General features: G+C 37.7%; 1 protein-coding gene across 1 annotated transcript in view; it reads right to left on the minus strand.

Moving 5' to 3' along the window:
* The window catches only part of LOC108361284 (uncharacterized), a 4,446-nt gene extending 3,786 nt beyond the window's left edge, over positions 1–660 (minus strand). The window contains exon 1 of the mRNA XM_017613880.1: positions 569–660. Within this exon, the coding sequence (XP_017469369.1) occupies positions 569–660 (92 nt within the window). The remainder of the gene's footprint in view (positions 1–568) is intronic.
* Positions 661–13,969: the final 13,309 nt, after the last annotated feature.

The following is a 13,969-nucleotide window of genomic DNA, read 5'->3' on the forward strand; positions in this document are numbered from 1 at the left end:
ATGAACATGAACATGAACATGAACATGAACATGAAGGTGTAGATAAACATAAACATAAACATAAACATTAAAAGCGATAGAGACAAAGATAGAGAGGAAGAAAGTGATAGGGATAAAAAAGAAATACAACTGAAGAATGTGCGATGTTATATTGTGATGTGTTATGCTACATATGTTATGTTATTGAATCTAATGCTATTCTATGTTATGTTATGCTAAGTACTAAGCTAAACTCCCCTCCACTTACCCCATTCCAACAAATTTTATTTCAGCTCAACTCAACTCACATAAACTATCCTTAATTTTAGCGGTTGAATTTCAACCGCTGGGCGAACACTAGTAATATATAAAATAAATATAATAATATTCGGACCAACAACAACACTTACTGGACGTCCGGCGCGGAGAACAATTAACGAGATAATGAGAAACTGACGAAACGAGTTGCTTACTTTTAACAGCTTTTTCACAGAAAACTAGTTTCGCACGTAAGCTCCCTTTTCGTAGACCAGGTCGCATATACAGATGTACTTCTAACAGGAGTTATTGAATTAACCAAATTTCTTACGGCAATTTCCGCTCGTAGAACATTTTTCCAAACTTGCATCTTGCAAATGCCCCATTATCACTGTCGCGGCCGGAGGCACCAATTTCGCACATTATAAATATGTACTCAGCATGAGCCATTGCCATTAATAAAATTTAATTTGTTTTTTTATAGTTAAAAAATGTAGCTCCTGAACTCGATGGTGCCTTTAATAGCGTAAAGTATTTTTATGAGTGCGATAAGTTAAAAGAAATTGTAAGTTTATGCACCTTTATTTGGATATGCTTTCCATCCAGTGCTCCAATGCAGCTAGGAAACTGCCACTTATCTTCAAATTGCTGAGCTATATTTAGAAAAGTTTGCGAAGATATCTCCGTAAAAGCTTCTGGATACAAAACTTTAAAAATTGTTTCAACTGTTTCCGAAATAAATTTACATACTACAGACGGAGAGCATTTGTAGCAACTTGCGAGACTTCTCTGAGACTCTCCTGTGGCTAAATATCTAATTATACATACTTATATGTAGGTTTGTTATAGTACATTAATCAGTCCCTTTCGTGGTGAGGTTATAGTTGTATAAGTTAAACTAACCGAAGTTAAGCTTATTAAAAACTTATTTTTTACGGCAGCATGCCGTGTTGTTTATTCAAATTAGGACTGATTACAATTTTTGTTTTCACTTAAGTCTATATCTCAAGAATCTTCATTGTCACGTTGAATTAACAGGTGCGATGCCTTGGCCTTGGTTGAGGGTGTCGGGTGTCCAGACTTGTAGTCAGCAATTTCGCGGATGCGCGTGCAAGAATTGGAATGCAGGTGCACTGCATCAGCGTGAGAACGAATTTTTGGAGTTTTGAATTTTAGCTACGTTAACTCATCCCTCCTTAAAAACGTTGTCCTCGAGCGTCTGAAAAACTTGGAAGGTCCTTGTTTCAGGTGTAGGGTCCTGGATGGTGGCTTCTTGAAGCTGGCTATCATGAGCACCGGATTCTGCTGGTTTTTCAACCTTGCTTGCTGATTTAGTTTTTTTATTAAGACGATTCTGGTGCTGGCTAAAAGGATAATTACTATAACAATAGTAACCCCTGCGGAAATGCGTTTTTCTGATCTTTCTATTTGCAGTGACTGGATTTCTACGGTGTTATTTATATGTAGCTCACTAAGTGCCTCTTCTATTGGCGTTGGCTGAGCAATTGCTGGCATCACTTTTACTGCGGGTGATTCAAAATTTGTGTATGTTCGCTCATTGATAGCTATGGATGCGTTTTTGAAATTTATTATGTAAGTGCCGTTCATGGTTCACACGGTGCAGTCTACTAAAATGTTGCCGTGATAATCGTTGAGGAAAACGAGCCCGGGCGTGATGAGCTCGTCTCTTGGAATATGGTGACAGTTTATCTTTNTTAAGCGGATTCTTAACCTTAAGATATCAACAAATACAACCCTGCTTTCAGATTTTGTCGACATTTTTATGCAACCTATCTTCGCTTCCTGCCCACCGTGTACTGTTGGTTACNAAAGGATAATTACTATAACAATAGTAACCCCTGCGGAAATGCGTTTTTCTGATCTTTCTATTTGCAGTGACTGGATTTCTACGGTGTTATTTATATGTAGCTCACTAAGTGCCTCTTCTATTGGCGTTGGCTGAGCAATTGCTGGCATCACTTTTACTGCGGGTGATTCAAAATTTGTGTATGTTCGCTCATTGATAGCTATGGATGCGTTTTTGAAATTTATTATGTAAGTGCCGTTCATGGTTCACACGGTGCAGTCTACTAAAATGTTGCCGTGATAATCGTTGAGGAAAACGAGCCCGGGCGTGATGAGCTCGTCTCTTGGAATATGGTGACAGTTTATCTTTTGGCATGAAGAATTGAGGCTTTTCATTAGGTTAGGTATACAGAAATCGTTTCTTAAGTCTAACAAGTCATCCTGGTTACAAATACTAATTTTATTGTATTTTTTACATTGGTTTTTAATTCCTAATATTTCTTATTTGTTTCTAAGTACATTGTTAAATTTCAAGTTTATCATGACATTATTTTTTATTACTGATTTTATTATATAATTGTTATAAACTTCCCTTGTTGTTAAGGGTATCTTCAGGATGTATAAAATTGTTGTAGAATTACTTAGTAAACTAATTTCTGCTAATTCTAGAGCCTCTTCTACAGTATTGAAGGGCATATTTTCTTTATTAAATTCTTTAACAGTTATTTCAATTTCTTTCTTATTTAGAATAATAGTGTTTACGATTCCTAGCCTAGCCCATTGTATGGCGCATTTTATATTAATAGTTTCTTCCTTTATTAATCTTAGCCTGTTTTGCAAATTTAACGCTATTTCATTCGCGATCATATTGTCATTTCCAATTGATTGTAGTATGTCATTAGTTGCTTTCGTTAATTTATTAACTTGTTGCTTCAAGGTATTATTTATAAAAACTTGTTTATTACTGTTGGTTACGAGTTTATCTAAATTATTATTGATCATGTTCAAGTCGTCGTGATCGGGGCTTCCTGCTAGGTACTTCCAAGCAGTGCCAAGAATATCTAGAGATCTTTTTATTCTGAGATTGCGGATAGGTTCAACGATTTCCAACATTTCGATTGCTTGTTGGGCCTCGTGTGTAAGGTTGTAATGTAACGTGGATGAAATTGAGCGTACCGACCTTAATTTTGGAGTTGCCGTTATCTACGGTTATCAGGTGGGATGAGGAATATTCGTGGATTTGGATATCTGCATAAACCATGCAGCCGATGAGACTGAAAAATGTATTTCTAATTTAGTGACTATGAACACTCAATTATTCAGAAATATTTTCCCTGTAAATATCTTTAAAATCGTACGCCTATGGCATATTGATCGATTTTGCCTAATCCTAACTCCCTTGTCTTATATCTTTCAATTACCTAATATATTTTAATACTTGTTTATTTTCCTTAATTATACTAAAAAATCTATTTATTTATGTTTTTTCTTGTTATTGAGCCTTGATATGACTTTTATGCACCGACCTGCCGGATTTGATTGTAACCACATTTCCTCTGTCTTCGAGCACTACTTCCTTTTTGTATCTGGGGGTGAGTTTATTGCCTATTCGCTTATTGATTTTTACGTAAATGATGTCATTACTTGAATAAGTTTTTGCCTCTGTCCTCTTTTTGTTATGGGATGTAAGGTCCTTTTCCTGTTTGTCAACTATTTTCTTGATATTGTCGAGTCTGTCCTTTTCGATTAATGTCGGGTCGCTGTAAACGCTTCTACCGAAAAATATTTCAATGGGTGTCTTTTTGGTAGTCGAATGTATTACTATTTTCCGTGTGTATCGTATTTTATACCTGCTAAAATGTATCGGATATATAGTTTGAATTTTACCCAGGATGTAGTCTTCTGTAAAGATTGCATTGGTAACTGAAGGATTTAAATAGCGCTTGAGATGGTTTATTAATATCTCTTCTGTATACTCAGTTTCTTCGATAATATGCCTGTGATAAGTAGGGAAGGGTATTTTAAATTGATAAGATGAAGTGTCTGCGGTCCTGAGGAATAACTGGTTCTTGAATGCATTAACCGGGTCATCCGTGTAAGGAATTAGGTTTTGAGATGAACTTTTATCACTATGCTGAGTCGCTGTTAAAGAATTAATTTGCTCCTGCTGCGGTGGTCGGGATAGTCCGTCTGCTACCACGTTCGTTCTGCCAGGTTTGTATTTTAGCTCATAGTTATACTCTTCGAGGATCGCTTTCCAGCGCTTCATTTTACTATTGTTATTTTTGTTACTGAGCGCATACGTTAAGTGCTGATAGTCTGTATAAATTTTAACTTAACTTTTGCCGAACCGTAGAGTTAATTTCGCAGAGACTTCAATGCCCTATGATAGCGAGCATTTCTTTCTCGTTAGCTGCGTAATTTTCTTCTGTTTTCGAAAAATTCCTAGAAATGAAAGTGATTGGTCGGTCTTCTTGTGACAGAACTGCGCCTATTGCGTAATTAGAAGTATCAGCTGTGAGCTCAAAATCTGTATTCAAATTGGGGTAGGTCAGCATAACATCTCTTGAAATTAAAACGTTTTTAATTTTTTGCAACGCTGCGATTGCTTCTGCGTCAAGTGTTATCTGTTTTTTTGCTGATTGGGTTTTGGACACGCGTCCTTCCTCACCTCTCAAAAGGGCTGTCAGGGGTTTAGCGAGCTTCGCATAGTCTTTAACGAAGCGGCGGTAATAACCTGATGGAGCTAGAAATGATCTGAGTTCTTTGAGATTCCATGGAATTGTAAAATTGTGAATGGTATATGATATGGATAGCATCGAGAGTATATTGGGTTATCGGTTCTTATCCTAATCTCTGCTTTCACTGCAGTTGTATAGGTCAGCTTTTTGTCGGGTTACGCAAAAAGTTTGCAGTACTGTTTACAGAGGTCATGTAGCATTCCTTTCTGCATAACTGACATGTGCTCTGTTTTGATTTCTAAACTATTGACAAATTTGGATACTTGCTATTTGATTTTGACTTTTTTGCCATTTTTGATCGTTTTATCTGGCAACGTTCGTACTGTGCGGTCACTTAAACTTTCGCTTGAAAGAATTTCCAAAGTTTAACTCGTTTACAAAGTGCTAAGCAGTTCTAATTTGTGTTATTCACACCGTAAAAAGTTTACTGAAGCCAAATTCCAATAAATTGACTTGATTTAGTCATAAAGTGCGTTGATTGAAAAGTTTTATTTAGTCGGCCTTCGTGCATATTTGCCTGTTTTGGTGCATTATTGTTGCTTTTGCGTGAGAGTGTAAGGAATATCGCATTTGTTTGTTCATTTTGCTTTCTTTCGCGCTTTACACACACCTTTGTTTATCATCGACAGTCGCTTTCTTGGTGACAGCTGATTTTGTTAACTCAGTGGCTTTAAAACTGTTAAGTTCAGCACGGTTTCTAACCATTGAACTTCACTAAATAAGACCACTAGCTATTAAACTGCCAATTACTGTGAGCTTGAAACGTTTTCGTACAATACATTCCTAATTTCGCTATTTTTATTCTTTTTTAATAAAATTCGCTAAAAATGTCCTGTCTGTTCGAAAAATGTAATGTAAAAGCCGGTTCGGACCGTTTTGTGGCGTGCTGGCTTTGCGATGAACTGTCTCATTTAAAGTGTGCTGGTATTAATGGGAGAGTTCTGGATATGATTATTGGAGACAATGGACTTCGCTGGTCATGTCCAAAGTGTAAAAAAACTGTTGTGGATCTCTGTAAACTATTTAGAACCGCTAGAAATGGATTTTCGGAGATAAGCAAAGAGCTAAAACTGCTCAACGAGAAGTTCAAGAAGTATGAGGATGAATTCAAAGAATTTAAATTATTAGATACTTCCTCCTCCTCTCCTTCTCCTGGAAAAGGTCTTAAGAGACGTAGGAGAGGCGTGGAAAATATTGTGTTGAATCCCATCACTGTGGACCTGGATCTTCCGCAGAACCGCCCACTTTTGACTCCAGCTATGAACAAAGAACTCATAAGCTTTAACACACCGATTCCTCGGCGGACTGAATCTCCCCAACCACGTCCTTCTTCTACTGGAGCCTCACTAAATTCCTGTTCAACAGCTTCATCTCAACCCTCCACCACATCTGAAGCCATCTCCGATTGCGTCAACACCGTTCCAATGCAAGTAGTCGTTGCTCCTTCCAAAAACTCCACAACTACATCTCAACCACCTACCACATCCGAAGCCATCGTTGCTCCTTCCAAAAAGTTGACAGCTGTTCCGCAACCCCCTGTTCCGCAACCCCCTACCACATCTGAAACCGTTTCCGATTGCGTTAACCCCGTCCCGAGGGATTTAATCGTTGTCCCTTCCAAAAAATCGGTCTTTATATCTAGGTTTTCAAAAGATACCACTGTCGATGATGTGAAGGGGTATTTAACTTCCAGGCTGATAGCAAATGAGTTGCATGTACGCAAGTTCAGATTCTCGTATGAAAGAAGCATTTCTTCTATTAAAATAGACATATCCGAAGACTGCTTTGATAGAGTAATGAGCCCATCTTTTTGGCCAAGCGGTGCCTTCATTCGCGAATTTGAATTTAGATCTAGACCGCAAGGGCAAAATTTGGCTCAACTTCCGCTTTCCACCTCGGCATCAAAAAACTAATAAGTAACCTCACCATTAGCATTTACTACCAAAATGTGAGAGGTTTGAACACAAAGCTATCAAGGTTACACTTGCAGTCCTATGATTTTGACTTCAAAGTACTGGTGTTTACTGAAACCTGGCTCAAGCCGAATGTGTTCAACTCGGAAATTTTGTGTCCTAAGTATGAAGTGTTTCGAAACGACCGTTTAAATAAAAAAGGTGGAGGCGTCTTAATCGCTGTCCAGACTGACCTTTCTTCTGAAGAAATTGAGTTCACTGACACCGATGAAGTTGAATTCCTCTGCGTTCGAATAAGATATCATTCTATTAGCGTTTATCTTGTTGCTGCTTATATACCACCTAACTCGAGCCTTTCTGTTTATTTAAAACACTCCTCCTTACTGCTCTCTCTACATGCCATGGTGAAGCCCTCCGATACTGTTATTGTCCTGGGTGACTTCAATCTTGCGGGTGTTTCTTGGGATCTAATAGATGGTATTCTAGTACCAAATTCCTCTCGTGATCTCTTCAATCAATTTTTGAACGATCTGTCAGATCTTAGTCTTTACCAGATCAACTCTGTTAGTAATAACTTAGGTAAATGTCTGGATTTAGTTTTTGTGGACGATGTTTCCAACGTCACAATAGCCCCTAGCTATGCTTTGATTACCCCTGTTGATTCTCACCACCCACCACTAGAATTGTCCTTGATAAATTCACGCAACTCATGTTGCTTTATCAGTAAAAAATCAAGAGCGGAGCGTTACTCATTTAAAACAGCAGATTATAATAAACTTAGGTTAGAGATATCGAAGATAACTTGGCCCCAGTATGATGGGAATGCTGAAGATAGTGCCTTACATTTTAGCAATTCCTTACGCCACATTTTCAGTAAAATCATTCCTCTTGTTAAGGAAGCTAACGTAACGTCTAACGCTCAGTGGTTTACTGGCGAATTGAAACGCTTAAAAAATCAAAAATCCAAAGCATTTAAGCTTTTTAAAAAATCTGGCTTGTCTTCTCACTACTCCGCGTACTCCATTCTTAGGCATAAATACAATGTATTGAACAAAAAGTGTTACAATAATTATATTAACAGGGTTCGACTCAATATAGTTTCTAATCCCAAATCGTTTTACGCATTTGTGAACACTAAGCGTAAGACTAACGGTTATCCCTCAACATTGAAGTTAAACGACTTAGTTTCCAGTGACGAAAATATTATTGCCGATATGTTTGCTGGTTTCTTCGAGTCAAACTACTCTGCCAGTTCTACATCTTCCCAACTGAATTCGAATCTATCTAGCTACCCATTCGATCTGCCATCATTTGATTGTATCCGAATTCCATCGATATCTGCTGCGGACGTCCTCATTCATTTGAATTGTTTGAAAATTTCATATACAGCTGGCCCAGACGGTATACCCACAAGTGTTCTTAAAAGTTGTGCTGAGTATTTGTATAAGCCTCTGGCAAATATTTTTAATGCTTCCCGAAAACAGGGTGTCTTCCCATCTTCCTGGAAGGATTCGTTTATCTTGCCACTTTATAAAAATGGAAGTAGGACTAACATCGTAAACTATAGAGGAATTGCGAAGCTTTGTGCTATTGCTAAAGTTTTTGAGGCAATCGTTACGGAAGAACTATCTCACTCTATTACTTCTGCTATTGATCTATCGCAACACGGTTTTTGCAAAGGTAAATCAACTGTATCCAATCTTCTTGAATTCACTACTTATGTGTCTAATGGGTTTAAAAACAATCTTCGAACGGACGTGATTTACACTGATTTCAGCAAGGCATTTGACAAGGAATCTCATTCAACCCTTATATATAAACTTGATCGAATTGGCTTCCCTCCTATTCTTCTCAGCTGGCTTTCTTCTTACTTAGTGGATAGGAAACAAAGAGTAATTTTTAAAAATTGTACCTCCCGGCCAATACATGTCACATCCGGCGTACCTCAGGGCAGCCATATTGGTCCCGTCTTGTTTATTTTATTTATAAATGACCTTCCTAAGGTGTTGAATTACTCGAAATGCTTAATGTACGCTGATGATGTTAAGCTCTTTAAGTACATTAGTACTGCAGAAGATAGGGAGCATTTGCAAGCTGACCTAACCTGCATTTTCGAATGGTGTGAAGCAAATTCCATGTCACTAAATTTGAAAAAGTGTAAATTCATGACCTTCTCTAGAAAATCGTTCTATCCAAATTCGTATATGATATCTGACCACAATGTTGAGCAAGTGACCAATTTCATTGACCTAGGTGTAACTATGGATCCGAAACTAGAATTCAAGTCTCACATAAACTCCTGCGTGATTAGGGCTAGAGGATTGTTGGCTTTTCTTAAGCGCTGGGCCAAGGAGTTCAACGATCCTTATGTCACTAAAGTTCTCTTTACCTCTCTAGTTAGACCGATTTTGGAGTATGCATCTATAGTATGGAATCCTAGCTATCAAATTCATAGTGACAGGCTCGAATCAGTGCAGAAACAGTTCCTGTTATTTGCCCTCAAAAATTTATGTTGGGACTCGTCTAAAAATCTCCCACCCTACAAGGATCGCCTGAAGCTTATAGATTTGCCGACGCTTCAGAGTCGTAGAGAGATGCTTGGTGTTCTTTTTTTAATTAAATTAATGAACGGGATGGTCAGTAGTCCCTTGTTACTGAGTGAGACAAATTTTTGTATTCCTACAAGACCCACGAGACATTTTAAACCTATTGTGTTGAGTATTTGTAAATCAAACTTTGAAATGCATGATGCTTTTCGGTGCTTATGCCAAGATTTTAACAAGCATTATGATTGCATCGACATATCTGAATCGCTTTTTGTAATAAAGAAAACATTGCTCAACAAGTTAACTAAATAAACTAATATCTGCAACCGTGAACGAAAAAATTACACAATATCTATGACTGCTTAGTACAATTGTAACGGCTTCGTATATTTCCGCGACCGCGTAGGACAATAGGAGCAGGGATCGGAAACTCGGCCTTTCCGACCTCGCCCAACAGTTCGTCTATAGCGTGGAGCGGAAACTAGGACTTTCCGCCTGCCTCACTTACAAAGTAACGACTACGGGAACATCGATCGGAAGCTCGGCCTTTCCGACCATGATCAACGGCCTGTAAACAGGGCGGAGCGGAAACTAGGTCTTTCCGCCCGCCGCACACAAAAGTAGACTGGAGACAAGGCCTCGCCAGCTACCCATATTGCTATTGAATATCATTGTTATCTTTACAAGTTAATATTTATAATTATTTCACTCTGTAATGTATCACACATACTTAAGTATTCTAAATCTTTTTATCTCAACTGTCTGTAAGAAAACATTTTTCTGTAGACTAAATAAATAAATAAATAAATAAATAAATAAATAAATAAATAAATATAATCCTTTGAAGTGTGTATTACTGCATTTAACTGTTTGAGGCTGTCGTTGCCGAGGATACCATGGAATGATGTCAGTGAGGGTAAAATGAAAAATTTAAGGTTTTCGTCGTTTAAGCCGAAAAGATTTAAAAAAATGTGATGAGATATTTTAATTTTTCCTCCGACTGAGTTTTCGTAGAAAATATTTTGGTTTCGTAGTGGACTTTTTGCTAATGAGGGTTGTATGTAGTTTTTATTGGAACCAGTGTCTATTAGAAATTTAAGTACCTCTCCATTACCGGTTTTGCATTGAATATACGGCAATGTAGAGTGCGTTAGCCTAAAAAATGAACATCACAAAAGTCCTTTTGGTCGTCATGTGCGTATTTAGAATATTCCTGATAGTAGTCGTCCCAAGATTCGGTTTCTTGGGCGTGGTTGTTGATTGCGTCATATCCGTCGGTGTAGTATTCGCTTCCGCTAGCTTCATGTTGGTTTGTTTCAGTAGCGGTAGGGTCGGGCGTTTGTGATATATGGTTAATTCTTTCAATCTTATTTGGAATATTTTTAATGTGTTGATTTGTCTGGGTTGGGGTGGACGCTTTGACGTGGCGTTATTATAACTCGGTCTGTCCATATAATTCACATTCCTTGTCTGTAGAGATTGGTCGACTTCCATAGGTTTGGGTGGTTTCGGCTGTGTTGGCCTTGGCGGTGGATTGTTATAAATAGGTCTATTAGTTTGAATATTTTACCTTTTGAAGTACTGAGGCTGTTGGTGCTGGAGTTGTTGGTATTGGGGTTGTTGGTATTGAAGTTGTGGATATTGGGGTTGTTGGGGAAATCTATTGATAGGAGGAAGCGGTTGGGGTATATGTGCAATCTGTGGATAGAAGGGTTGATTAGAGTATGAAAGGTTTCTTAAAGGAAGTGCAGGTTTTTGCTGCAAATGCAACCCAAATGGTGCGCGGGTAGGTTGGGTTTTCTATATAAACTACATTGATTGTTTGCGTGCACTGCCCTGAAGTTTTGGTGCTCCAGTTTAATGCATAAATGCAAGGCTTCAGGTAGGTCGGCAGGTTCCTTCATACCGAGGAGCCTGGATAAATCGCTTGATAATCCCCTAACGAAAGTATCGAGTGCTTTGTCGCGATATGTATGGGTAAGGATTCGCATGGCCTCTTCGCTTATGTCCATGCATGAAATTTTATTTAATATGAGGGAAAGGTGCGAATAAGTTTCCGCATAGAACTCCTGCACAGTTTTTCGAGCTTGAATCAAACAAGTCATTTGATACTCAAGGGTGCTCAAGTCCCTCTTATCGGCGAAGTGCATAGTAAGGCATTTGGAGATCGCCTTCCAATTCAATGGCGTATTGTAGGACTCTAGAGCAGCGTCTGCACTACCTACAATTTTATTGCGGATAACATTTAGAATGCCGAAATATTTAGGTGAACCTGCACTAGGTTCATAGATTTTCAGAATGCGTTCGACACTTTTTTCCAGCTGCTGTATTCCGCTGGGTTGCCACTAAATTCGCGCAAGGATCTAACTACGTCCGGTACCTTGTCCATGTCTGTCAAGTTGTTCCTATAATGGTCATCAATGGTTTGGTCTGTTATAACTTGCATCGGAGGGTGTAGTATACCTCTTAGCAAGTTGCTTTCATCAGTGGTCAGTATTTCCGTCATTAAATCTTTAATAATACTCCTGAATTCAGGAGTGGCGTTTACCGCATTGGAAGTAGAAGCCGTAGGAGGTGGTGGAGCTTGTGCACCATTTTTGGGCCTTTAAATTTTCAGTATTTATATGTCGATCTATGTTTTTTTCTTATTTAATTTGTTTAATTTAATATACTCTGGAGGGTTCCCCTTTGTGGAGTGAATCGCAGAGATATAATTTATTATAAAGCTAAAAGCTTTCGGTAGTATTTAGTTTAAGGATGTACAAGCCTTCTTGTTATATTTAATGTGATGATTTACGTGGAACCGACAGAGTTTGGCTCTGTTTTAAGTTAATAAAAATAAATGAAAAAATTTTTAATATATCTATTATATTAGCTTATTTAACTAACTTCACTTTTACTGTAAGTTCACTTAATATACGTGTAATTTCTTTTTTTTTTAAATCACTTCTAATAATTCACTTTAATTAAATTCTAATGTTATCCTAATTATTCATTTAGAAAATTCAACTTTTTTATATAATTTCACTTTCGAAAATTAACTTTATTTAAATTCTAATTTTATTCTTATTAAGTATTTACTTAGAAAATTCAACCTTTTAATTTTTAATTTCACTTTCAATGATTCACTTAATTAAATTCTAATTTATATTCTTCTTAAATATTTAAATATCTTACGACACTAGTCCCACGGCGTACGGGGTTTGTCCTATTTGCATCGCTACTTGAGTCCACCGTTGCGCACTCTGCGTGGGTGCGTGGCTATCTTCTACCGAAGCTCTCCACTGAGTCCTTCCAGTCGCAGTCCTGACACTTCTTGAGGGCCGGATCCTCCAAAGTTTGCACTGTTATTTAATCATTTTTAATAACTACGTTTACCGTATCCTTATTTAAGGAAGCGCGTGGCACTACTTGAGGGCCTTAACTTTTTGGATGAAGAACGCGACTGGGCCGTTGGGCGCTTGTTAAACTAACCGAAGTTAAGTTTATTAAAAAAATTTATTTTTTACGGCAGCAAGCCGTGTTATTTACTCAAACTCAAATTAGGACTGATTACAATTTTTGCTTTGACTTAAGTCTATACCTCAAGAATCTTCATTGTCACGTTGAAATAACAGGTGCGATGCCTTGGCCTTGGTTGAGGGTGTCGGGTGTCCAGACTTGTAGTCAGCAATTTCGCGGATGCGCGTGCAAGAATTGGAATGCAGGTGCACTGCATTAGCGTGAGAACGAATTTTTGGAGTTTTGAATGTTAGCTACGTTAACTTATATTCACCTTAGAGTAATAACCTAACGCATCTCTTCAGCGATTGGTTCACGAACTACCTCCGAGCAAACTAAGCAGCCGCCATTTAATTTGGCAGACAAAAGTTTGTCTGCATAACACCGGCCAAACTCAATCAATAATGCTGCTTTGTATGACTGAGCAGCGCCGTGGCTTAGTAGTATCGATACCTAAAAGCAGAGGTCGAAAATATCCCTGAACACTTTGAAAGTGTCCCAAAATAACCGTCCCTATTTAAGAGAAAAAATAACCCACAAAACAGAACAGGTGGTTTATTTTTTGTAGATGTGTGCTCCTCTCAGTGGGAAAGGGTTATTTGCATATCTTTTTTCCGTTGCTGTTGGACACGGACACTTATCGCAAGAAGAGGAAAAATAAGTGTTAGAACGCGGTTACCCACGAACGTGTACGTAGGGTACCGTAAAAGTGCGTAGAAATATATCAAATTTGCTGTTGATAGGGATAGAGAGATATAAGCAACGTCAACGTCATGGTCATGCGGTGGCAGGGTTGCGTGCCTTTAAATCCTTATTGATTTCAAATCCGCTATCAATTAAGAAATGTATTTGATTTGTGATTTGGTTTGTTGACCAAATTAAAAATAAAATTTATTTGTGATTTGCTTTGTTAACCAAATAAGAAATAAAAATTTTTGATTTGATTTGTAGAGCCAGTCTCTGTGCCTATATCATTTTCTTTATTATTACCTTTATTTTAATCTTTCTTCCTTTATCTTCATCTTTACTCATCCTCGTCTTTTTCTTAATATTTATCTTTATCATCTTTATGTTTATCTTTTTCTACTTCTACATATTCCCCTTCACCTTTGCCCTTATTATTTATTAAATTTACCTTATTTTTTAAATTTACCTTGATCTTAATTTTTGCATTTATCTTTACGCAACTTTGTTCTTGTTTTTATTTTTACCTTTGCCTTTATCC

Source organism: Rhagoletis zephyria, unplaced genomic scaffold (genome assembly GCF_001687245.7).
Source record: "Rhagoletis zephyria isolate East Lansing unplaced genomic scaffold, Rhagoletis_zephyria_1.1 Rzeph_scaffold_00729, whole genome shotgun sequence".
Lineage (NCBI taxonomy): Eukaryota > Metazoa > Arthropoda > Insecta > Diptera > Tephritidae > Rhagoletis > Rhagoletis zephyria.